Source organism: Arachis stenosperma, chromosome 10 (genome assembly GCF_014773155.1).
Source record: "Arachis stenosperma cultivar V10309 chromosome 10, arast.V10309.gnm1.PFL2, whole genome shotgun sequence".
Classification (NCBI taxonomy): Eukaryota; Viridiplantae; Streptophyta; class Magnoliopsida; order Fabales; family Fabaceae; genus Arachis; species Arachis stenosperma.
Window position 1 is genome coordinate 125567582 of NC_080386.1, and position 25045 is coordinate 125592626.

General features: G+C 28.0%; 2 protein-coding genes across 3 annotated transcripts; both read right to left on the bottom strand.

Annotated features, from left to right (window-relative positions):
* Positions 1-419: 419 nt before the first annotated feature.
* LOC130954907 (protein FLX-like 1) lies at positions 420-5406 on the bottom strand. 2 transcript variants are annotated; one of them, XR_009076489.1, is made up of 5 exons: positions 4816-5406; positions 3520-3686; positions 3335-3417; positions 2915-3069; positions 420-922 (listed from the first exon to the last, which is right to left on the bottom strand). XR_009076489.1 is itself a non-coding variant. In XM_057881678.1 (4 exons), exons 1-4 carry the CDS (start codon positions 5334-5336, stop codon positions 2980-2982), a joined length of 861 nt encoding a protein of 286 aa, XP_057737661.1. In that variant the 5' UTR covers positions 5337-5405; the 3' UTR covers positions 2724-2979. The 2 variants fall into 2 exon arrangements, 1 of the variants encoding a protein (XP_057737661.1); XM_057881678.1 differs by lacking the exon at positions 420-922 and having other exon boundaries at positions 2724-3069; positions 4816-5405.
* Positions 5407-6147: 741 nt separating this feature from the next.
* On the bottom strand, positions 6148-8447 carry LOC130956035 (expansin-A15-like). Its single transcript, XM_057883058.1, has 4 exons — positions 8415-8447; positions 8201-8338; positions 7385-7673; positions 6148-6701 (listed from the first exon to the last, which is right to left on the bottom strand). Exons 2-4 carry the CDS (start codon positions 8328-8330, stop codon positions 6395-6397), a joined length of 726 nt encoding a protein of 241 aa, XP_057739041.1. The 5' UTR covers positions 8331-8338; positions 8415-8447; the 3' UTR covers positions 6148-6394.
* Between the last annotated feature and the right edge of the window lie 16598 nt (positions 8448-25045).

A 25045-nucleotide genomic window follows, 5' to 3' on the forward strand; every position in this document is an offset into this window, starting at 1 on the left:
GATTTCATCTGCTAATTAGCATAGGTAACATCTGCAAAATTAAAATAAAAAACTTGAAAATACAAATAAAGTATACTAAAAAGGGTACTTAATAATTAACCTTCTTCATTTTGGCCAAATTAATAAATATTGACCCACCACTTTAATGTGTTGAGCTTTTCTTTGTTTAAAAAAAAATTATTGACATCTATGTGTTTGTTTTTGAGATTAAAAATAACGGTAAAATTTTGAGATACAAAATAATTTCTAAAACTCAATTTATTTATTCATCCTTATCTTCCTTATAACAGGTATTAGATTACTATTCTTATTATTTTCTTTCTGTTTTTTTTTAATTCTAAATTTCAAACTATATGTAACAATGAAATATCTACTTACATTTTGCATTAAATAAATAATAATAAAATCTAATCAAAGTACAAAAAGAACATACTAACAATAATAATTTTCATATCCTTGATATTTCCCAATAATAATTGTAGGAATCCAATTTGCAAAAGGATCTTCATCAATTGGCATCCTCACATTTGCAATATGGCATATAAAACCTCACACCTAGTTTCTCTTTTATTTTGCCTATTTAGATTTTATCTACTTCTTTTGATAGATTTCTTCTCTGAGTAAATTCAAATTCTGACAAGATTGCATTAGAGTATATTCAAAACCGTGACAATTGGCTGGGAATAGTGGCACTGAAGTAAGCTCCATAAAGTTTGGGGTATCTTGAAATCGACCATAAAATCTTTCTCCGTTTTGTTTGCAGCTCTAGTGTTTTTAAATTTTTCAATAACAACGATCCGTCTCTCCCTCATCACTTATCTTTTTCGACAGCAACTGCCTCTCCTTCGCCCTCATCAGACTCCACCACCTCTAACTGATCCTGCTGTCAGCTTTGTTGCCATTGATTCTACTTTTATCCTCACTGCATTTGTTATTTCGTTATCATGTGTTTAGATTGTCGTTGATGGTTATAGTGGTAGTACTAGTGTTTGCAGTAACATTTTAAATGACAAGTAATTTAGAAAATAAGAAGGAAGATGAAAGAGGGGCACTATAAGAAACATTTCAAATTTGGATGAAAGAGCACCATTGCAAAAAAATAAAATGTTTAAGGACATGCATTGAATTGAAAAAGAAGTCAAAAACAATTTTGAAAGCACCCTAAAGTATGGGGACAAAAATGATATTTGGCTAAAAAGGGACAAAGGTGCTCAAATAAAATAGACCCAACAAAACCCTCTGTTGTTTTCAAATTTAGATTGGAAGAAAGACAGAGACTAAGAGACAGAAACTAAAATAAATTTTAGTATTGTGTTTAGTGTAAAGTAGAAGACAAATACTGAAATAAGAATGAAACTCTAATTTAATTTGCGCAAAAGGTAAAATTAGAATTAATTAATTGAAATGAGAGCATTTTAAGTATAAAATGTTATTAAAGTTTCAATTTACGTCTCCAAAAATTTCAGTCTCCTGTTACCACACTTTTTAGAGGTACTGAAATTTTAGTACTAGTCTCTAGATCAACAAACATGATACTAAATCCCAATCTCTGTCTTACTACCTCAAAACAAACGCTACCTTAAAGTTCTCAACCAAGTTTGGACCCCCCATAAAAAGCTCCACGTTATATCTTATATGTACATACCAAAGGAATATGTACATACCAAAGGAGTATGTCCATAGGCACTAAAACACAAAGGCTAAAAAAGTAAAAAAAAAAATTACAAAAAAAAAGGAAAAATGGAAAAAAAAAGTAAGTGGAGCGACATAGAAAAAGGACGGATACAAAAATAAATAACATAGAGGAGTGGATTGCTCACCTTTCTTCAGTGGGTAATTATCAGTCTAAATCTCTAAGCATAGCTAAAATGGGTAGGTTTTGCTTCCTCTTGAACTGTCAAGGTTAATGTTAAGGACATTTCTAATGTGCCTAAATATGAGTGTTGAGAGATGGGACTCTCTTTTGTGAAGTTAAAACGTGCGAATTTTAGGCACCCTAGAACACACCTTATGTTAATGGCCATGCTTTGGGTAATCTTGCTCCAATAGTTGTGGTGCATTATTAGATATAGTTAATGTACTTTGTCGGGTGGCTTTTCTTGTTTCATTCAAGCTTCAATCATTTTGCTGAACTGATAGCCTGTTTTCCGTGGTTTGAGACTTGTCAGAGACACATGCATTGTGCCAATCTTGTCTGACAACTGACAATGACTCTCTTGAAGGCTGAAGCCATCAGGGTTATTAAAAAGGGAAGAAACTATGTGGCTACGTTAATGAAGCCATGAAATCTTTTCCCTTCACACTGAGACCAGTAGTTAGGATAAGACAGCAACAGAAGAATGGATATAAGGAAATACAAAGATCGTGTTTGGAGCTGGAGACAAGTATAGAAGACAAGTGTATTCTAATAGACAAATTTCCTGTATTTTCTATCCTAAAGAGTAGAAATAGAAGATATATAAAATTTTCTGTCTTTTTACCAATGTTTGTGTTTTCTAACTACCAAACACAACCTGAGGAAGATGTGCTGCCTATGTAACAAAGAAGGGTTCTTCTAAGGATTGCTTGATGGATACTATGATCCTTCAGTGGAAATGGTCCATCTGATTGTTACTTCTTTGATTTTCTTCCGAAATTCTACATTTTGTCTTTTTCCTTCAAAATGAACCCCAACCCCCCCCCCCCTCCCCCTCCCCCTCCCCCTCCCCAAAAAAAAAGGCCTGAAGAATAATGGCAGACATTAAATACAGTTTGTCTTCAATTGTAAACTATTAAGATGTTGGATTGTAAGATTTTTTTTAAGAATCAACAACAACACATATATACAAGCTTAGGAACTAATGACTATCTTAAGATATCAGAAAAATAGATTTGTTATTTCGTTAGTTTCTTTCAGAAAACAAGGTGGCATCACCTGTTTGAAGTTTTCCTTTACATAGTTTCCGTTCTCTTCTTTCAAGAATGAAACATTGTTGGTTGCTATCTAGGCACATGTGTATGCTGCATGTCATATGGATGATGTAGTGTTCCAGATGCATATTGATGATGACCATCAACCCCCTGTTGAATCTGAAATGTCAAGCAAATTTAGTTATTTATCTTCAATATATAGTTTCACACATATACTAGCAAAAACAATAGTATCCTTGTATATTACCAAAGTCCAAATTCAAGAATAAAATAGTTGCCTTTTCTCCCTAAATGAATCAGTACATCAAGGAATGAGGATGGTCGAATGTCAGCAGTTATCTTGATGCAATTTGATGGTGTAATTACTTGAAGACTGATACATAATGAGTAAATAAAACAGTGTGTAACATGGAGCCATATATACCTGATGCATGCTATATGAATCAGGAGGAAATGACATTCCTCCATGTCCCACCTCTGGATTGTGAGTTGCAACATATCCAGGACCTACATATTAACAACTCCACGGATTTCAAAACAACATTCAAGCTATTATTCTATTGTATTCAGTGAGCACTTCAAGATGAATGACCAAGAAAATCGAATTACTTGGGTTTCTAGCTTCAGTAATTTCAGCCCTCGCCCTCTTTTCTGCATTAGCCAGCTCAGTACGCAACTTCTCAATTTCACGGGCCATAATAATCATGTTGTTGTCTATTGTTCGTCTTTGCTCAAGATTGGCAGCATATGTCTTCTTCTCGAGTTCAACAGCATTCCTATATGCATAAATAAATGTCAGTTAAAAAAATGCGTGATATACAAAAAACTATGTGACCCTTTCCCCAACATCTGAGTAGCTGCAGGATAGATCACTCTTCAAACAGGAAGACACAGGATGGTGGAATTAGAAAACTAGGTTCAGTAGTCAACACAAATTTAGAACACCTAGATGGTCAGCAGTATTTTGGTCCATGAAGACAAGTAATGGAACTGATCAGTGTTTAATAAAAGAAATCAGAGCATACAACTAATATCTTGGATAAAATCGACATATTATTCTACACACTGCACAGTAATCCAAAAGCCTTAATTTTGAAATTGCCTTCATTTCAACTCTATCAGGTTTTCAGGAAATCATATTATTAAAAGAATTCTAACATCAACTACCATATTATGCAGCTTCAATAAGGAAAGGAAATTTCAATTTTTGTGACTCAAACTATGAAATAACTAAGGATAAAGAACAATAAGCTCCAGTCTGTGCTGTATAACATTAAACTCCAACAGGTCATAATTGAAAGATTCAGAAGCAAACACTTGCTTAGAGATAAGGCAAACCCAAATGGCTGCTATTGCATATCAAGCTAACACAAGCATTATCAATGACACATGATAGCCAGCTCAAATTTTTTCTTACAGGATCCACAAGCTCTAACATTGCCAACAAGCTCAACTTTTTCTTGGCCTTGAAACTAATTATTTCCACATACTAAAAATGAAAATCTTAAGGAAAATCTAATTTACAATTATATATATAAAAAACACTGGTTGATACATTGTCGTATCTAGGGTTTACCGTAAACTTAAGTCTCTAGTTTCATCTTTCAAACCTTAATAAGAACAAAAACGAAATCACAATACTTGTTATCACATGGCAAAAATAGCTAAGCATGCTTTTCAATTTCAATTTCACTGACACAAACACCAACCTCATTACCAAATTATAGAGAAAGAAAAACCCTAACTTACACATCCGTTTGACAATAGCATCAATATAAATAGAAAATGCCATTAACACAAATAAACAACAAGAACAGCAGCAACAAAACCCACTAATCATCTTTTTAAATAAATAAATAAGTGCAAACAAATAACAAAGAAGAGCACGGAAAAAGATTGTTATACCTTCCTCGCTGAATTTCGCGGCGAACGATCTCTATGTCAGCCTTGATCGCTGGCACGACCTGAGCCTCAGCACGCGCCCTGGCGAGGTCACTCTCGACGGAGCTGAGCTTCGCGGCGAGTTCCTCACCGGCGGAGGCGAGCTCACGAGCTTCGGCGCGGACCTGGTCGAGCTCGGCGGACATGGCGGCGACAGCGCGAGCATCGGTGTCGAGTTTAAGAGACTTCTCGTAGATCCGGCGTACCTCGGCGTCGCGTTCAGCCTTGAGTTCCGCGGAGACGGAGGAGATACGGCGGAGGTCGAGCTGTGTAGCGGCGAGGTCCTGCTTGAGGGCGACGTGGGTAGCGGCGAGGCGCTGGTTGTCAACGAGGAGGGACTGGATCTGACGGTGGCGAGCTTCGACGCGTTCCTCGAGGACGGCGATAGGGAGGGCGCGTGCGGCGGCGGAGGAGGATGGGTGGGGGAGACGGTGGTTGACGTCGAGGCGAGGGTGGGAAGACCCTATGGGCTTGCGCCCCGCCATGTTCTTTTCTGGATAGGTTATGTATTTTCAATGTGAGAACTCACTCTACTTCTTAGGGAGAAAATTCTAAGAAATTTTTCAAATATTTGAAGGATTTTTCATCTCCTAGTATAATAAGAATTTAATTTCCATATCTAGAGGAGTTTAATGTTTTACACTTGAATAGTGGTTATCTGTAGTTGTGTTAGGAATTATTTTTAACATCGACAATATTTATATGTTCTGAAAATTGGATCAGATCGGTCGGTTCAATTGGGTTAATCGAAAATCAATCATTTAGTCGATTCGGTCTATCCACAAAACTGCACTGCAAGAAATTAGTTGAAAAATCGGCCGAACTGATGGTTAACTAGCGAATTGAGCGAATTGGGTCGGTTCAACTAGGTTAACCAGAAATCAATCATTTAGTCGATTCGGTCTATCCACAAAACTGCACTGCAAGAAATCAATTGAAAAATCGGCCGACCTGGTGGTTAATCAGCGAATTGAGCGAACCGACCCGATTTCTACCGTTATCGGTTTTCTCCCAGCTAATGAAACGGCGTCGTTTGGCTTTTTTTTAAAAAAAAAAAAGAAGGATGAATCAACTACTCTTCGAAAAACACTCCCACTCCCAAACCCTAAGCTCGTCGAGGCTCGAGGTTCTGCCGTTCTACCAACAAAGGACAACCGCCGCCGTGAATCAAATAGACGCCGGAGCAACCGCCACTGTCACATTTGCAATATGGCATATAAAACCTCACACCTAGTTTCTCTTTTATTTTGCCTATTTAGATTTTATCTACTTCTTTTGATAGATTTCTTCTGCTAATTACCATAAGTTCCATCTACAAAATTATAAAACCTTGAAAATACAAACAAAATATACTAAGAAGAAGGGTCCTTAATTATTAACCTTCTTCACTTTGGCCCAATTAATAAATATTGACCCATCTAAGACTATTCTATTTCAACTATAGCTTAGTACTTTATAGATGATATATCAATCTCATCATATATTGCTACTAAAACTTTATGAAGGAGGATGGTCCAATAACCAAAAGGTTAGGTTAGTAAATTTAAGGGAATTGTCTTCCAGTGTAGGTCTGTCCAAAAGACCAACTTGGAGGGGCAACATTGTAAGATACCACACTGTGGCCATTACTTGTGGTAACTACAAATGAAAGGCTTTGTCCATTCAAGTAAGAGTTGCTTTGCCAATTTTGCCCCCAGTTTCTTGACATTGCTTGCCATCTAGTTCTTGAACCTTTGATGGCTACACCATGCACATCACCAGCACCTCCAACATTTGTTACTAGGACTAAATTGAAGTATGAGTGGCCATTTATGGTGAACCTTATTCCCCCTCTTCTCTTGCACCTCACCCTACAAACAAAATCCATCAAAAAGGAAGAAAAACATTTTTTTGGGTCTATAAAATTAATATTTCAGAAGACTAAAAATTAATATTGAGTCCGGATGATATTTTGCACATCATATGACCAAAAGTTTATAATCATTTAAAGGAAAGACTAAAAATATTTCAGAAGTCATAAAAAATTTATCTACAACCATATTTAATAGGGTAAAGTTCTAAAGTATGTTTTTTTCTTAATATATGCAACTTTTTTTTTTCAAAAATATCCCATAATGTTTAGTTTCATTTAATTTTATTTTTAATGTTATCAATTCATTCAATTGTCTTTAATATTTTTAGATGGAATTAATCTCCAGTGATAATTTTGATATAAATAAAAAATATTATACAAAATTAAATAAAATTAAACAATAGAAATATTTTTAGAAAAAAAAAATACCAAACGCTAGAAATAAAAAACATAAAACATACTTTACCCTATGTAATATTATATTTACAAGAGTGTTTGGTGTGCATTATATATATTATCATCTTATTTCATAAAAAAGTTTAAATGTATAAAGAGAAATTATAATAAACCTATAGTGGACTTGAATCATAACACATAATTCACATACTCAAATCTAAATTCATAATTAGTTAACATCATAATCCCATTAAGCAAGTTAATTAAAGTGAATATTAGAATAACCTTCTGTAAATGACAGGAACAACGCCAGCTTTATACTGAGCAATTTGTTGAAAAACAGGCTGAGAGAGATCAAAATGGTGATTTGGAGGGTCACACCAACCACCAGGGGGGCAGAAGTTAGTGGCGGTTACTACAATTGAGGCAGAGGAACACCACTGTGGGTCATTTGCACACCTTATTTCATAACATGCTCCACAGCTTAATCCATTGTTGAACAATGCTGTGCTTAGTGCTGCTGTGTTTGTCCCATACCCTTGGCTGTACAAGTTTCCATATCCACAAGCTCCACCTTCATTTTCACATCATATCATACAAATTAGAGCATCTTAATTGGTATTCTGTATTATTTTGGTTACATACTAATTTTAGTGTACATGCATTATGATTGTTTCTTTTAGATTAATGTATTTGAATATATTTGACATCTAATTCTGTAACGTCACATCATCTAAAAGAACGGATGTGATTGTACGATTGTGTAAAACGTTTTACACTGTTCGTGCATCAAAATTAAACTCATGTTTAGAGTATTTTAAGTTTGTAACCTTGAATCTTATTAATAAATACTTAGTGCATTGGTTGCTTAATTAAGTTTACTATAATTAATATAAAAGGAGTATAAGTGAAAAAATTTTAAATTATACTAATCAAACAATTTATGTTAACAAAACTAATTTTGGATAAAAAAAAGTGACCAATGTTATTTAACAGAGATTATGTATGTAGCATAAATATAAATATGAATATGAGATAAAAAGAAATAGAAGGAATATTATGCAACTAATTGCAGAAACTGAAACACAAAGTTATGCATACCCATTGTTCCAGAAGCATCACTGCCACCATAGAATGTGGCATGTGCATTGATCCAACCACCATATCCATAGGCACTAACATATGAGAGCATGGAGATAAACACCAGAAGAAGGAACCCAAGAAGAGCCATGAATTTCCCTGCACAAATTAAAATTAGAATATTCACAAATTGAGCAATTAAAAGAAAGAATAATAAGGGAAGGTAGTTAATTACTTAAGAAGCAGGGAGTTAAGTTAGATTGTTGAAAGAAGAAGTTGGGTTTGAGGAAATTGAGGGGCGAGTTGTAGACTGAATAAATAGAGAGAGGTCAGTCAACATCAAGACCTGACACATTTTGGGACCATGCATGCAAATTGCAACATCTTCAAAATTACTATGTGAGAAACTCACAAGGGTTACTATAGTGTTCTTGGGACTCAAATTTTACTAGAATCTCTGCTTTATTTTATCTTATGTAAACAGTGGCAGATCAATAAAATTTTGATAATGGGGCAAAATATATATAACGTAATAATAATTTAGGTTTAGCTAATATGTATTCTAAAAGCACATGATAAATTTATTATTAGTGAAAGGTTTTTTTTATTTAATAAATACATTAAAAATTTAAAATTTTTTAATTTTTAATAAAAATATTCTCAATTTGTAATCTTAATATGTGCCTTTAAAATATAAGATAGATAAATTTTAATAATTTTTATAATAAAAATATTATATGTACATAAAAATCAACTATCAAATTATTCATTAACCATTATGTATTTATGTATAAATATATTTATTGTTTAATTCATTTTTAATGTGTATTTTATATTTTAATATGTATTCTATACTAGTAGTTACTTTTTATGCATGTACATATAGTATAATTATTTTTATAATTATATTTTATAATTATAAAATATGATTAACTTTCAAAATATATAATTTATAAATTAAAATACTAATATAATAATTTAAATAATAATATATAACTTAGAATTCTATTTTTTAGGTTTCATATTTTTTTAAAAATTGAGTAATTTTTTTAATAATAGAATTGAAATATTTTTTTCTATATATATCACTAAACAATTATTTAAAAATTCATTTCTCATACAATAAAAAACTAATTTTCAGTGATATTCATAGTTAAAGAAATTCTTTCAATTAATGTAGTTGCTATAGGAAAAACTAAAACTAATTTAAAAAAAAAAGATAAACAATATCTCTTGAGTTTATTTTTAAGAAAGAACATCAATCTCATTTAAATTAAGAATTGATCATTCTAATAAACATCTAATATGAAATTCTTAAATTGACTATTAAATACCAAAAGTTAAGTAAAAAATTATTATGAGGTCAAATTCAATAATTTAATGGAGACAAATAAATATTATTATCACATACTATTCAAAAAAATTTTAAGTTGTAACGGAGGCAAGTGCCCCGCTACAATGTATATAAATTCATCCCTATATGTAAAACTAAGAAAAATGATATTCATACATTTAAGGGTGCGTTTTTTTTTTTTTTTGAAATAGTAGAAACTCTAATATTTATATGAGTTTAATTTTGATGTATTAATCGTGTAAAGTATTTTATATAATTGTGCAATCATATTCGTTTTTTTAGATATAAAAAATAATTATTTTTACTAATATGTCATTACGTAATTAGATGTTCATATACAATTACTTTATACTAATAATACATTAAAATTATATATATATATATATATATATATATATATATATATATATATATATTAAACTTTTGTCGAATTATTGCCATTAAAATATATTATTTTGGCTAATATTTTTAGTCATCAGTTCAATTTATTTAGTTCGATAATTTAATAATATACTTTTTAACCTTGACTTAAATAGTAAATATTGACCAAAAAACAACAAATTTTATCGATCTCTAACGTTATATTTACTAATAAGGTACATACAAGTTACAGTATTTGACTGTAGATATTTTAGTCATAGATTAAAATTAAGTTGCACTTGTTTGAAATTTTAGAGTACCTGTTTTATTGATTAAAGTGTTTATAAGCAAAAAATATTAATAATAAGTTATTTGATTCTAACCATTTTTATTTTGAATAAATTAGTTTCTAAAATTTTGATAAATTGATCCTTGATATTTTAGAATATTAAATAAATTAGTTTCTAATAAAATAAGAGGCTAAAATTAGCCTTTTATCTTTAAAATTTTTGACGATTAAATTCCTCAGCTATATTACTTAGCTTTTTAGAAACATCATAGTATAAATTGCCATTTTTTAAAAAAAGATTAAGAACTAATTTATTTTTTTTATTAGAGAATAATTTATCTAATATTCTAAAGTATAAAAACTAATAATTTGTCAAAATTTTTGTTATTAAGAAATAATTTATCCCAAATGAAAATTATTAACAACCAATTTCGGATATTAAACTTTTTAGAAGCTAGAACTAGTTAGTCCCAATAATAACATTAATTATAAATCTAACACTAAACTGCCAAAAGGAGATTTACACATAAAAAAAAAGCCACTAATTAATTTTAAAATTTTAAATATTGGTCGAACCTACAAAGTTTTAGACAATTATCCGATCAAATTGATGTGTTTAGATAATTTTTTAAATAGTAATGTTGAGGTTATTTTTGATGATATAATAATATTAATTGAATATATATACAAAATTATTTTACACTATCATCAGTATACAAAAGTTATATAGATATGATGTTTATAAAGAAATTTAATTATGTTGTAAAAAAAATGAATTATTTTACTGTAATAGATTTGATTATTTTATTTGAAAAATATGTAATATATATATATATATATATATATATATATATATATACACACACAAATAGGTAATGATTAGTTTAGTACGTAGTTGATTTTTTTTTATTCATGCGGTATTTTTTATGTAATTAAATAAAAGGAACAAATATATATATATATATATATATATATATATATATATATATATATATATATATATATATATATAGACACACACACACACAAATTGGTAATGATTAGTTTAGTACGTAGTTGATTTTTTTTTTATTCATGCGGTATTTTTTTTTGTAATTAAATAAAAGGAACAAATAAAAAGACTAAGGGTGAAGTTCGCTAAATTTCAAGGGACGTCGTTGTAATTTGCCCTAAATAAATATTCTACAATTTGAAATCCCACTTTTCCGGGAGGTATTCCTTCACTCACGCTTCTAAAGATTATTAAGATTTCCACGTCCTTATTCCCATTTTGATTCTCCCCCTAAACCAGGAATCCATTCCATTGAGATACTAAAAAATAAAAATAAAAAAGAGAGCCCCATTTAGGCAATATAATTAGCCTTAATACTTAAAAGAGAAAATGAGGGTGACATATAAGAGGGGTGGTTAGGGCTGGCAATTCATACCCTATTCGCAGGTATCCAACCTGGTTCAATCCATTCGAATAGGGTAGGTTACCCTACCCGCAGCGGGTAGGGTAGGGTACGGTCCGAGTATGCTTACGGATAGGGTAGGGTACGGGTTTAGGGTGTACCCTACCCTACCCTACCCGCACCTCATATATAACACATATTTTATAAAAATCTCTCTATATAGTGAAGGAAGTGAAAGTTGAACCCACAACCTCTCTTATGTAATGACTTATAATAAGTGAACAACCATTAAACTAGTTAATTAATTTAGTAATTTAGAGCATTGATTTTTTATTTTTTATGTTATTAATACGTATAAAATTCGAAATAATTGAAATTTATATTTACTTTGAAAAAATTTGATATTTCTGCGGGTAGGGTAGGGTAAGGTAGGGTTTAGAATTTTAGGGTGCGGATAGGGTTAGGGTTGAGAGATTCTCAACTCGCGGGTAGAGTAGGATAGAGTTTTAATGAAATTTTCAACCCGCGGGTAGGGTTAGAGTAGGGTCCAAACCCTACCCTACCCTACCCATTGCCAGCCCTACGGGTGGTAAGTGAGTTAGTCCATCCTGATCCATTTTTTTTTTGTTAAAAGTTTGTCAATAGTAGATTAGTTCATTTTACTATGTCAAAATTTGTCAAAATCTGTAGATTAGACAGATTTTTTATTATAATCTATCAAATACGGATACTTCGCTGAGTTGTCGTATCCGCGTGTTGGATACATTTTGGATACGATACTCATCGACATTCGTCTGACACATGTGTTTATTGTGTCTAACCGTGTCTTAATAAAAAATAAAAAATTCTTCTCCAAACACGCTTGGTCACTTGGACACACATAAATACCATCACGTGTCAGCATATCCAGTCTTATTCTTAATATATATTCTTGAAATAAATTTAGATATAGTATTATTATTATTTATTAAAATAAAAAAATATTTTAAATATTTGATATAATTAAAACAAGATATTAAAAATAATTAAAAAATTAATTTATATATTAACATCAATAAAATATGAAAATATCATTACGATTTATCTAAAAAATACTTTATATTTTATATGTATATGTGTCCCCGTGTCTTATAAAATTTTAAAATTTACGTATCACTGTATCTCATATCGTGTTATATCCGATGTGCGTGTCGGTGTCTGTAAATTATAAATTATAACAATCTTAAAATTTTAGTTCGATTTGTTTTTTTTTTTTTTTCTTTTGACAAATTACATAAGTTGATCCAGCAGATTTCGACCTATTTACCACTCTTAATGTCACAGTGACTATGTGTGTATATATGGAGTTAACAAGCATACGGTTATTATATATATTTGTCATCCAAAATTAGTGAGTTATCTTTGATTTCTTGTTTTTGTTAACAACAAACTAATATATACGTAAACTTGTAAAATTAATTGAATTCTGCTGCATCTATATTTTTTTATAGTAACTATTACTATTTTGATACTAATTCTTTTAACAATGAATGTATTTTTTTTTCTTTTGTTTTGTTATTAAAAAACAGAGTCCTTGTAAGTGGTTAATAGAATAGAGTCCCTATTTCTTGGAATAAAAGTGTAAGAAAGTAGCACAATTTATATGTGCATTAAACCCAAAACTAGTAACTACTATACATAGAAGTTTCATTCTCTCTGAATGAGTGAGTATGTAAATAAACGAAATGAGCTAATAAGTATGTAAATTACAGAACAACATAATTTTAATTATTGAGTTTTCCACTAGTATATTCTTTGTCATAATTCTTTCCTCCTATTGTTTTCCGAAAAATAATATTTATATATCATTTTTTTTATCTTTTTTATAGTCTAAATTTTCTGTTTAATTTTTTTCACTTTTTGTCAATTATTTTTAATACTAAATGTAAAAAATATACAAAAATAGATATGCACAATACAAAAGTGGTCCATATATATTCCTCTTATTTTCCATGAGTAGTCAGCTCCTCATTTTATTTTAATATATTTTTTCCCGTTTCTTTTAATTTTTTCTTTTTTTAAAATAAGGTAGTGGCAACCAAACTTTATGTAAGGGGAGTCAGGGTCATGTATATTATAATACAAAATGTGCGTAAAATTGCTGAATATGAATTAGAAAGCACATAGTGGTTTCAACATGGTGCAATTGATATCAAACTATATATATGCCATCTTAATCAAATCAAATCCACATCACAAATGATACATCATAAAAAATATAGCAAACTAGTATAATATATATCACACCACCATTCCATGTCCTAAATGTAGTATGTGTCATGAAATTACTTTTTTTTTTTAAATTCAAATGATAAAAAATATATATAAATAATTATCTTTTTAATATATTTTTAAAAGACGTAAACATTATTTTATTTTATTTTTTAAAGTCTAACACAAATTGAATTTTAAAATTTTTTATTACACAAAAATTCTAATACTATATCATAAAATTATTTTTTAAAAAATTTAAATTAATAAAAAAATATACATAAATAATTATATCTTTAATAATATATATTGTTAATGGATACTATAATTAGGTATTTTAATTATATTTTTAATAAATAATCCAGTGAAAGAATTACAAGATCAAACTAAGTCATTCTAGGAAAAAAAAAAAAGCCCCAAGTCATTCTAACTTCTAAGAAATTTAAAATAATTGAATCAGTCCGTGCGTTTTATTTGGAAAAGAAGACAAATATCTGATTTTTTTCTTCTTACTCATTATATTATTCCATATAAATGTGTGTGTGATTAAAATCCATATATCTCTTAAGTATATATTATTGTTTTTGAAGGGGTATTCTTGTCCATATAGACTTAAATTCTATATATTAATTATATTTTATATACTGACATTCAATTACATATAATTGCATAAAAAAATTACATTTTAATTGTTTAGAAGAATAAATTTAACTAAATACTATAAGAAAATGTATATACACTATATAGTATATAAGAGTACATTATTCTTCCTAAAATTTGCAAAGAACGTGTATGTTTGGCTAGAATGAAAGCAAAGTTGCTTAGACATTAAAAAGAAGGAATTGTCTATGGTGAGGAAACTTAATCCTGGTTCTTTAAGCACCCATGAGAATATTCGAAATTAGTGGCCCTCCTTGCATCCGTACAGTGAAATTTTTTATAAGAGAATCTGTCCCGAAATTTCTTATATTTGCAATTCATGCCTATTGGATTAGATGAATGAGTGCTGAGTTGGCTTTGTAAAATGCCGTTAGATTTTGGACTTCTATTTAAAAATGGACTGGGCTGAGGCTGGTATAATACAGTAGATTTTATGTGATAGGAAAAGTCCGGTATTAATGCTTTAATATAAAATAATACAAAAATACTATTATCAATGTAAGGCTCTAAATAAGTTATTATAATTAATATAGGTTTATATGATTTATATATTAGATATACAATCAGCTATATGTATTTAATTATTTAAAATTTTGAAATAAATAATTCAATTACATTATATTATTTTTTTTATTTATCTAATGAATATACTTGAATTGGGTCTAATTATAAGAATAAAATTAATTTTAAGTATAAATACAATAAATAAAAATAAAAACTAGTATCATAAATGACTCAATATATAAAATATTAATATAATTTTTTCAAAAATGATTCAAATGCAAATTATGTGTCACTACCATATGAAAGGTACTATTTAAATTAGGTGATTATTTTGTTACGATTATTAATTTATATGTACTGGTACGATATAAAAGATGGACGAATAAAAATTTATCACGTGGATTATATTTATTTTTATTAGTATTTATTTTTATTTAATTTCTAAAATTTAATTTGTTCAAGTTTAGGTGAACAAATAATGAACGGTCACAATAATGATCATCTTCTAAACAACCAAATGTCAATTATAAGCTCATTATTTTTTTTATACAATTTTCTATGACACTATGTATCTTCTAATTTTATTATCTATCTTTTTTATGGTTGTCGAATGTAAATTTTACTTCAAACAATTATAGTTTACGTGTTAATCTAACTTTTTATTTTCTCCATGACGTTATATGTTTTATTTTGTCATCAATTTAATGATTTTCACTGTTTAATTTTTTAAACTTTTATCTAAAGATATTGTATATAAATTTTTAAAATAAATTAATAAATTCACTGATTTAGAGTATATTTTTTATTCTTAGAACTAGCAATAAAAAAATATTTTTTGTATAATACACGGTTAAATATATGCATAAAATATTGTTTCTGAACATGTGTTAAAATTTATTTAAAAATCATAAAAAATGTAATTATTTTAATGAAAAAGAAAGAACAAAATTTTTAAATTAAATTTCTATTATTTCATACGAACATATTTTTGATATAATTGTTTAATTTTTTTTATATTTATATAAAATTCTAGTTTCAAATTATAAATGTAAGTGTATTATCAATGGTCATTAATTTTATTATTAAATGTGTATAAAAATTAATCAATGTAAAATTAGTTAGAATAATAATTTATTCATAAACTAATCAAAATATTTTAACTTGAACTATGAAAAATAAAAATTTTGTTTTTGATAAATTAAATATAGTGAATAATATTTTAATAATAAAACTTTTTACTAATTCCTTTTATTTTTTAATCTGAGTTATATTTTTAGTTTAATTAATGATGTTTAACGAAATTGATTTTAATATCTATATTTTTGTCCCCGCACTACAATTCAATTCAGTTTCGTGTATATAACAATGATAACATTTAAAAAAAATGTTAGCGAAAGGCCCCTCCAGCAATATTATTATGTCTCAAATTGACCCCAATTTTTTTTCTAAATTAAAAAAGTAATCTTGGTCCTTTAAGAACCATAATATACTTTCCTCACCGTAGAAGGCTCCTAAAAAGAAACATGTGGTGTGGTATATGAAATTATGAATAGAATATCCACACATGCAGGGTGTAGACCACAATGCATATTGTTAGGTATACCGTACCATATCCATGGCATTACACACGTATATCTATAAAAATGAAGGCAATAAATTAAATTTCATGGTGTCCTAGCCATTGCATTAATAGATATATCCTTATTTATCTTTGGCAAAATCTACTGAACACCGATACGAACACGGGATAACACAATACAGGACACATAAATATTTAAATTTAAAATTTTTATAAAATACGGAAACACGATATATAAAATAAAATAAGTTTTAGATAAATTATAATGATATTTTAGTATTTTATTGATATTAAAATATAAATTAATTTTTTAATTATTTTTAATATATTTTTTTAATTATATAAAATATTTAAAATATATTTTGTTTTAATAATTAATAATATATACTATTTTTAAACTCATTTCAAGAATATATCTTAAGAATAAGATACTGACATATTATAGTATTTAGGTGTGTCTAAGCGTGTCCAAAATTTTTTTATTTTTTATTAAGACACTGTTAGACACAGAAAATAGACATATCAAACGAATATCATTAATGTATGTCATGTCTAAAATGTATCTAACATAGAGACACAATAAATAAAAAAAGTATCTGTATTTCATAAGGTAGAATTATCTTCATAATTTTTTTATAAGATATATATTTTATTAATCCGATCGCATTGAATCACGATAATATATAATATAGTAATTAACATATATCAAATTTTATTAAAATCAGATATCAACAAATATGTAGTTGAAAAATACTTAGTTTATTATACAACAATAATAATTATAATAATAAATGTATTACGTTAATTTTTAAATATATAAAATTAAAATAATAGATAATTTTTAATTGACGTAAAAATTTTCTATAAATGACTAAAACATATAAACTTATGATACAACAATTTGTTATACCTTTTGTAAATTTATATAAAATCAACTTAAGATTTTTTATTTGTTTTATATATAACTTATTGATGTCCATTTTCTATGAAATTTGACACACACACACACACACACATATATATATATATATATTGGATAAAAAAAAAAATCTACATCTTATAAAGAGTTATAAATGATATAATTTTGCTTAGATTAACACTATCATTTGATTTAACTCTTTAAAATATGTGTATATAGATATTTGAATTTTATTAAGGTAGACAAACGTGACTAGAAGTTCAAATCGTCGGCAGGGTTTCTATGGCAACATAAGAAATTTTAGAAAAATGGGGTCAATTTCAGACAAGCTTAATTACGAGACTTTTTCACATGGGAATGAAGAACAATGACTCTTAGCTTAGCCCTACCATGCACCTACACTCATCAATTTGCAATATACTTATCTTTCTTCATTTCAATTTGGGAACACATGGTTTTGTGGGAAATGTACAATATTGAAAATTTCATAACAATTTTTTTCTACAATAAATATTTTTATTGAAATGTCAAAGTATCAAATATAGGTTTAGTTATTCTGTATTTGTTAGTTTTATAGTTTTATTAAATTTGTAATTAAATTCCTATAATTATTTTCTTTTTAATTGGGTCTATATATATTGCTTTTAATTTTTATAATTTGGTTATTTTCATGTTAAAAACATTAAAATTAACAAAATATTTCTCCTAAAAAATATGTAGTTAATGATCTAATTAAATTCTTAATTGTAAATACCTTTAATTTGCGAAAAAATATTCAATTAACTCTAATATTTTTATACTAGAAAGGATCTCGTTACAAAATTAAAAGTAGTATGAATCCAATTAAAAGAAAGAAAATATAGAAACCTAATTACAAATTTGATAAAATTATAAAGACTAATAGAACAATTAAACCGCAAATATATAACAAAACAAAATGTTATTGTAGTAACAAATAGTTTTAATAATGGGATCTATAATATACCTCTTTTATGTCTAAAAATTATCATTTATAAGGTGAGATTAAATAAGTTTAATAATTCAATCTCAAAAACTAACTTTTTTTTATAAACTATCTAAATAAATCCTCAAATTTCTTTTTATAAATCTCTCAAAATTATATATATGTAGCTCCACTAATTTTTATTATTATACCTTTCTCCTTTTATTGTTTATAAGTTATTACTTAGGATATACAGACATTGACATAAATACATAATATGATATAATATGAGATATGTAGACACAGAAATTTTAAATTTTTATAAGACATAAAAACAAAGGATATATATAAAATATAAATTATATTTTTGATAAATTATAATGATATTTTAATATTTTATTAGTATTAAAATATAAATTAATTTTTTAACTATTTTTAATATTTTTAATTATATAAAATATTTAAAATATTTTTATTTTAATAATATATGTTAAGAATATAGCTAGACATACTGACACGTAATTATATTTAAATATGTTCAAACGTATTTGGTAAAGAATTTTTTTATTTTTTTTATTAAAATACAATTAAATACAAAAGACATGTGTCAAACAAATATTAATAAATATCGTATCCGAAATATGTTTGACACGTAGATATCACATCAAAGTAAAGTATCAGTGCTTTACATGTATGTTATAACAATGGCATGCCTTGTAAAATAAATTAAGGTCACTTAGCTTATATGTGCTTGTATTCACTTTGAACTAAAATCCATTTTTATACATCCCCACTCCGCCCACCGGCACTTGGCCGCATAACTATCCGAACGGTGATCCGCCGCTTGCCTTGGTGGCGTTTTGGCCAACAAGGTTGCAACTTGCAACTTGCAAAGACTAACCCTCACATGAATCCATCACTCATAATGATAAAAACAATTTTGAGATTCTTTAAAAAGAAATAAAATTTGAGATTAAAAAGGTAGAACATGTGTAGTATTAAAAATTAAAGCGAAATTAGTATAACTTTTAACCAAAATTAGTAAAGAGAGGAGGATAAAAGTTGAATACACAGCTTCAAACTCAAACGAGGTGTATCCGCAGAAGATACGGAGAATCAAGCATTAAAGAATTGCTCACCGTAGAGGGAGAGAGTATCTTATGAACAACACTTGGTGGGGCTCCATATCTTTGCTTGAGTCTCATCAATGGTTTAATTGACATAAATTATATCAATAATTAATATTTCGAAGGCAATAAAAAATAGTACAAATAGTCTAAAATTATCTTATTTAATATTCATTAATTATCACTAGAATAATTATATAATTTTAGTTTTAATAAATATGTAATTATAGATATTATGTGTATAAAATTATAAATATTATGCTATATAAGATAATTTTAGATATTATCTTTTTAATATTATCGAAGTTATATTTATACTGCTTTTTAATAATTAAATATATATTTTTATTTTTATATAAAATTTAAATTTTGTGTATTTTTTGTTGTTCACTTGTAATATTAACAATTTTTTCTACAGTAATAACTACCCAAGTGTACGTTAAAGTACAATATCATTGAATTTGCAATGCAATTCAGATTACAATTATAACATTAAATTATAAACCCAAATTTAAAATACAAATAATGTTAACTATCGAAAAATTAATTTCTTACACCTCCTGTTACTTAATTTAAAATTGAGAACGGAACATAAAGGTAGGTGTAGATAACAGTGAAAGAAGTATATATTGCACAGGACACAAATGTGGATCGCGAGTGAAAGTGTGAAAGCCAAAGTCAATATCTGTGAGACAATGATGAAATTTTCATAAGAAAAAGAAACATGGATCCCATGACCAAGATTACCAATCCAACTACAGCTATAATTTATGTATTTTTTTTTAAGGTTACTTAATTAAATGTCTTATGATTTCACTAATCTTGTAAAATTTGGTCTTTATAATTTTAAAATTTATAATTCAGTTGTGTCTATATTTTTATAATAAGTGATTTTATTACGATATGATGTCAAAACTTAATCTTATTCTAATAGGTAGAGAGATATAAATAGTTATATACTTAATATATCTTAGATTACACAAGCTTTTTTGGATTTGAAATATGGATTTTGTATATGGTTTTTGTCCCTTTTGTTTGTTTTATGTAAAACTCTTTTTTTAGGGTAATAATAATCCAACTCTCTAAATTTTTTAATCATAAAAATTTTGGTAAAATATTATAAAATTATTTATCTCAAGATTTTAAATTGGTAAATACTAGATATATATAACACAATGAGAAAAGAAAAAAAAATGTGAATAAAATCTAGAGAGTAAAATATACGTTTTATTCTTAACGTTTTTAATGTACTAATGAGAATATATAATACCTAATTACTTAACATAATCATCACATATTTGTTAGTAAATTATATAAAAAAAATTTAAAGGTATCTAAATTATTTTTATATAATAAAAATGATACATTTAAAAAATATTTTTATATAATTTATTAACAAATATATATTACTGACTATAATTTTTATTTTTAATAAAATATATTATTATATTAAATTGAGTCTCATAAACGTTAAGGAAACTAATACACTTTACCCGATCTGAACTATATCAATATACACCAAAAAAAAAAAATCCTTTAAATCACAGAGCATCCAGCATCGGTTATTTCAACTTTGCTATCATGCCATAGTCATACATGCTACATACACACAACATTATAAAAGTCTCATAAAGCAACCCAGTAAAGAAAGTTTAAAAATCCAATTTCAGTTTTCACTCCAAAACACACAACAAAATTAGAACCATCAGCCCAAAAAAACAAAAAATGAAAGAAAAAAAAAACAGCTTGATCAACACATTCTCACGTAATGCCGCCATTGGCCACCCTATTCTCAAAGAGAAAGTATAAGGAGTAAATAGAATATTTGTACAATGTGTATAATGAAGGTTTAGAGAGTATTAAAGATATAAACATTAGTGTTATCTTTTTTCATTAGTTGAAGTTTTTGGGATGAGTGATATCATGACATGATATTAGAACTCTAGATCTAAAAAGTCAAGAGTTTAATTCTTAATTTATCCCAAAATCAATTTAAATTTAGTTTCATGACACTATTGGCTCCCTAGCAGTACTTAACTACTTGGTTACATAGGTTAAAAATTTTCATAGTCTCTTTCAAGTGATTGATATTGAAGAGACATGTAATCAAGTCCTTTTTTTTTTTTTACCTCTTAATCAAGTCCTTACTATTTAGCTACTAATTTTTTCTATCGATAATAATATTCTGTTTCTTTTAATGTCTTTAAACAACACATATTCAATTTTAACATTAAGAGTGTAGAAATCCAATTGCAAATTTTTAAATTTAGGAGCCTAATTACAATTAAACAAAATCATAGGAGAACTTGTAAATTAGCTTAATCTAGATAGTTTGTTTTGGGCTTAAATCACGGGGGTCGTCATCACTAGGTCAAGATACTTTCTCTTTTTAGAATTCAAAATTAATAAAGTTGATCGTTACTGTTTTTCTCTCAATTGTTAGTGGGTTAAGTTCATCACCATATATATATACTAACAGCCAAGTGTATTTGCACAATCACTCAAAGACACCATTAATTATTGAGTTTTGAAGATGATGTGGTTGTCAAATTAGTATTATCGCTTATTTTTCTTGCTTGACAGAGTATTATACTTTTATCATTGGATATTAGGCGTGAAACACTTAATCAATTCTCCTATGTAAGATTCATTTCGCATGTTGTGGTGGATTAATTCTCAGTCTTCTTTTGAATATTTTTTTTTCTTGTTCATATAAACAACTTGTTATTATTTGAATATCACAATCACATTATCTCAATTTCCCAATAATCATTACGAAAAGGAAAAAAGAAAAAGAACTTGCATTGTGTGCAGTGCTTTCATTTAAACCCACCTAATCATGTGCCCACTATAGTCTATAGGTCACATTTTCATTTAATTTATTTTGTTGAAACCAAACTCATACTTTTCTCTATTAATAATGTGTATATTTGACTTTTAGTTTTCTTTTTCTTCAAAATTGTTCTTTTTCTTATATTAATTTTAAATTATAGAATAAAGTATATTTTTATTCTTAAAATTTGTCTAAAATTTTAAAAATACTTCTAAATTTTATATTTATTTGTATCACAAATTTTTATTTATATCAAATGTATATATTATAGAATCTAATTTTTTAAGAATTTATGATCAATTCAGCAATAATTTCATAAAAATGGCTCTAAATTGTCGAGTGTTATTATTAAATTAGTCCTAAATTTTTTGAAAATTTAGCCAAGATTATACTTTATCTTAAATTTTAATTGGTATGAGAAACCTGTTTGGGCTATATATGAATAAATAAGCTGAAATTAAGTTGTCCCCACTTTTTTTTTTTTTGTTTTTCTTTATCATCAATTTGCCATGACTAACGAGTCTTCGATTCCACATTATGTATTAGCCAGTAAAAGAGAGGACGATGAACAGTTTAATGTGTGGGGTTGCGTTCAAATTGCCTAACCTAGCATGCATGCTAAGGTATTTATTTATGGAGCAATGATAGCTGAACTGACGAAAATGAATTTGTTACCATTTTATAGAGAGGGTAGTAGACACGGTGGAAATTCGCATGCATTAGTTGAACGTGATATTTGAAAACTGTTAGATAATTTGATAAGTTTGATTAAATTATTATCTAACAATTTTTAATTATTTTTACATAAAAATATTGCATGTGAGTGTTCACGAGTGAGACCATATATTTATTTCTCTCCGTATTTTATTTTAATATTTTTGTACAATTAAAAAAATTAATTTAAAAAAGAAAGAATATAAAAGAAAAATAAAAATTAATAAATATAAAAATAATATTTAATTGAATGTTTTAGATTATATATAAATTAGGAAATATAATATATAGTTCTGTAATATATTAAAAAAAACATAATATATAACAAAAAGCAGTTTAGTCTCGTAGTAGCCAATTCTTTTTATTATTTTTTACTATATCTTTTAATTCGACAGATTAAAGACTAATTTGCGGTGGATCTGACATCCATTTAAGAAGTTATTGCTGGCTTATGAGTTGCCATACATAAGGTGATATACAAACCCCGACATTTATTTAAGTAGACGAGTGAATTGACCACTCAACTAACTTAAATTGGTTTTAGTGATAGTCAAATTGCTCTCTATTCCTCCGTTTGTTTCCAAAGTATCAACACATAGAGCTGCAAGTTGATGCCATAAATGACTTGAAAGTTGAAACTGTCAAAGAATTTGATAAATAGGTATTGGACTATTATTGGTCCATGATACATAACTATAAAGGAGTTATTGCGGTACCCCCTAGTGTAGTTGAAAATTTGCCACATATTTCATGAACTAAAATGAATTCTTAAAATTTAAAAAACTTAAAGACGAATCTTAAACCACTATATAAAGAAGGGTATGTAACAATTTCCAAATATAAATGTTCACTACTCAGTGAGGTTTATGAGCACATAACATGGAAGCTAAAAAGGAAAATTAAAAGAAATGGAAGAACATTGTGGGGCATGATATGAAGGGCATTCTTCGATGCCGTAGACAAAGGAAATAGCCCTAATTAATGGATGCTGAGACATCCAACTGCAATTTGGCCTTTGATTTGTTATTTCTTGAAAAGATTTTCCAGGTTCGGTCTTTATCTAAAACTGAATTCGTTTGTGTTCACAGCTAAAAAGGACATGCAACTGCACATGCAATGTCAAATATCAAAACAAAATATCGACACTTTTTCCTAATATGCCCAAGCATATTTCATAATTGATATTTAGGCCTCGCTTTATATTTTAACAACTTATTTTATAGGTATAAAAAAAGATTAACAAAATTAAGGATGCTATGGTAGCTATTTCTGTTATGGTAATGAAATATTGATTGAGTTGCTACCAGATGTTTGGAAAATCAAGGAGTTAAATTCAACCAAGAAAAATGAGTTCAATTCATCTCTGGTTTGTTATCAGATAGTATCATTAAAAGCAGGGCAGTGGGAGTGGTGATCGAGTGCTATTGCAGGGTCTAGTGAAGTCGAGCGGGAGGTTGTGGCAGCAACGGCTACTGCAGAAGAGGAGTGGTGGACAATGTGACTGGAGCAGTCACTGGTAATGACGGAGGAAGAGGACTGAGGTCTGCCGGCAAGGTCAATCAAATCAGGAGACGCAGGGAAGGGTGGGTGTCGGTGTCGACGTAGGGGTGGTGGCCGGTGCATTTACACCTTTACAAAGGATCCTAAAACAAAATGACCATCAGATTGATTTTTTTACACCCTTCAAAGTTTCATCTTTTAAAATTGTATGGGTAACCAAATTTAATCTTGTTGTTTTAAGACCAAAAAGAAATGTAGTTTTATGGGTTCCTCTCTCTTCCTCACCCCATCCCTCTTTCTCTCAATTGTTTTGTTAAATCTAATCTTCTACCATTTAACATTTTCTCAGGTGTTTTCTCTTGGTCCATTTAAAAAGTGTCCAGTGAAATATCACATTTGACAAAACAATAATTGAGAAGATCCATTCTGGATGAGAGATG

Bases quoted from the DNA above. Each gene is read 5' to 3' on its own strand.
- LOC130956035 (XM_057883058.1), bottom strand. From the start codon at position 8,330: ATGGCTCTTCTTGGGTTCCTTCTTCTGGTGTTTATCTCCATGCTCTCA. The intron at 7,674-8,200 runs GTATGCATAACT...GTGAAAATGAAG, and splicing joins TGATGCTTCTGGAACAATGG to GTGGAGCTTGTGGATATGGA. The intron at 6,702-7,384 runs GTTATTCTAATA...TTTTGTTTGTAG, and splicing joins GTTCCTGTCATTTACAGAAG to GGTGAGGTGCAAGAGAAGAG.
- LOC130954907 (XM_057881678.1), bottom strand. From the start codon at position 5,336: ATGGCGGGGCGCAAGCCCATAGGGTCTTCCCACCCTCGCCTCGACGTC. The intron at 3,687-4,815 runs GTATAACAATCT...TTATGCATATAG, and splicing joins CGCGAAATTCAGCGAGGAAG to GAATGCTGTTGAACTCGAGA. The intron at 3,418-3,519 runs GTAATTCGATTT...GTTAATATGTAG, and splicing joins TACTGAAGCTAGAAACCCAA to GTCCTGGATATGTTGCAACT.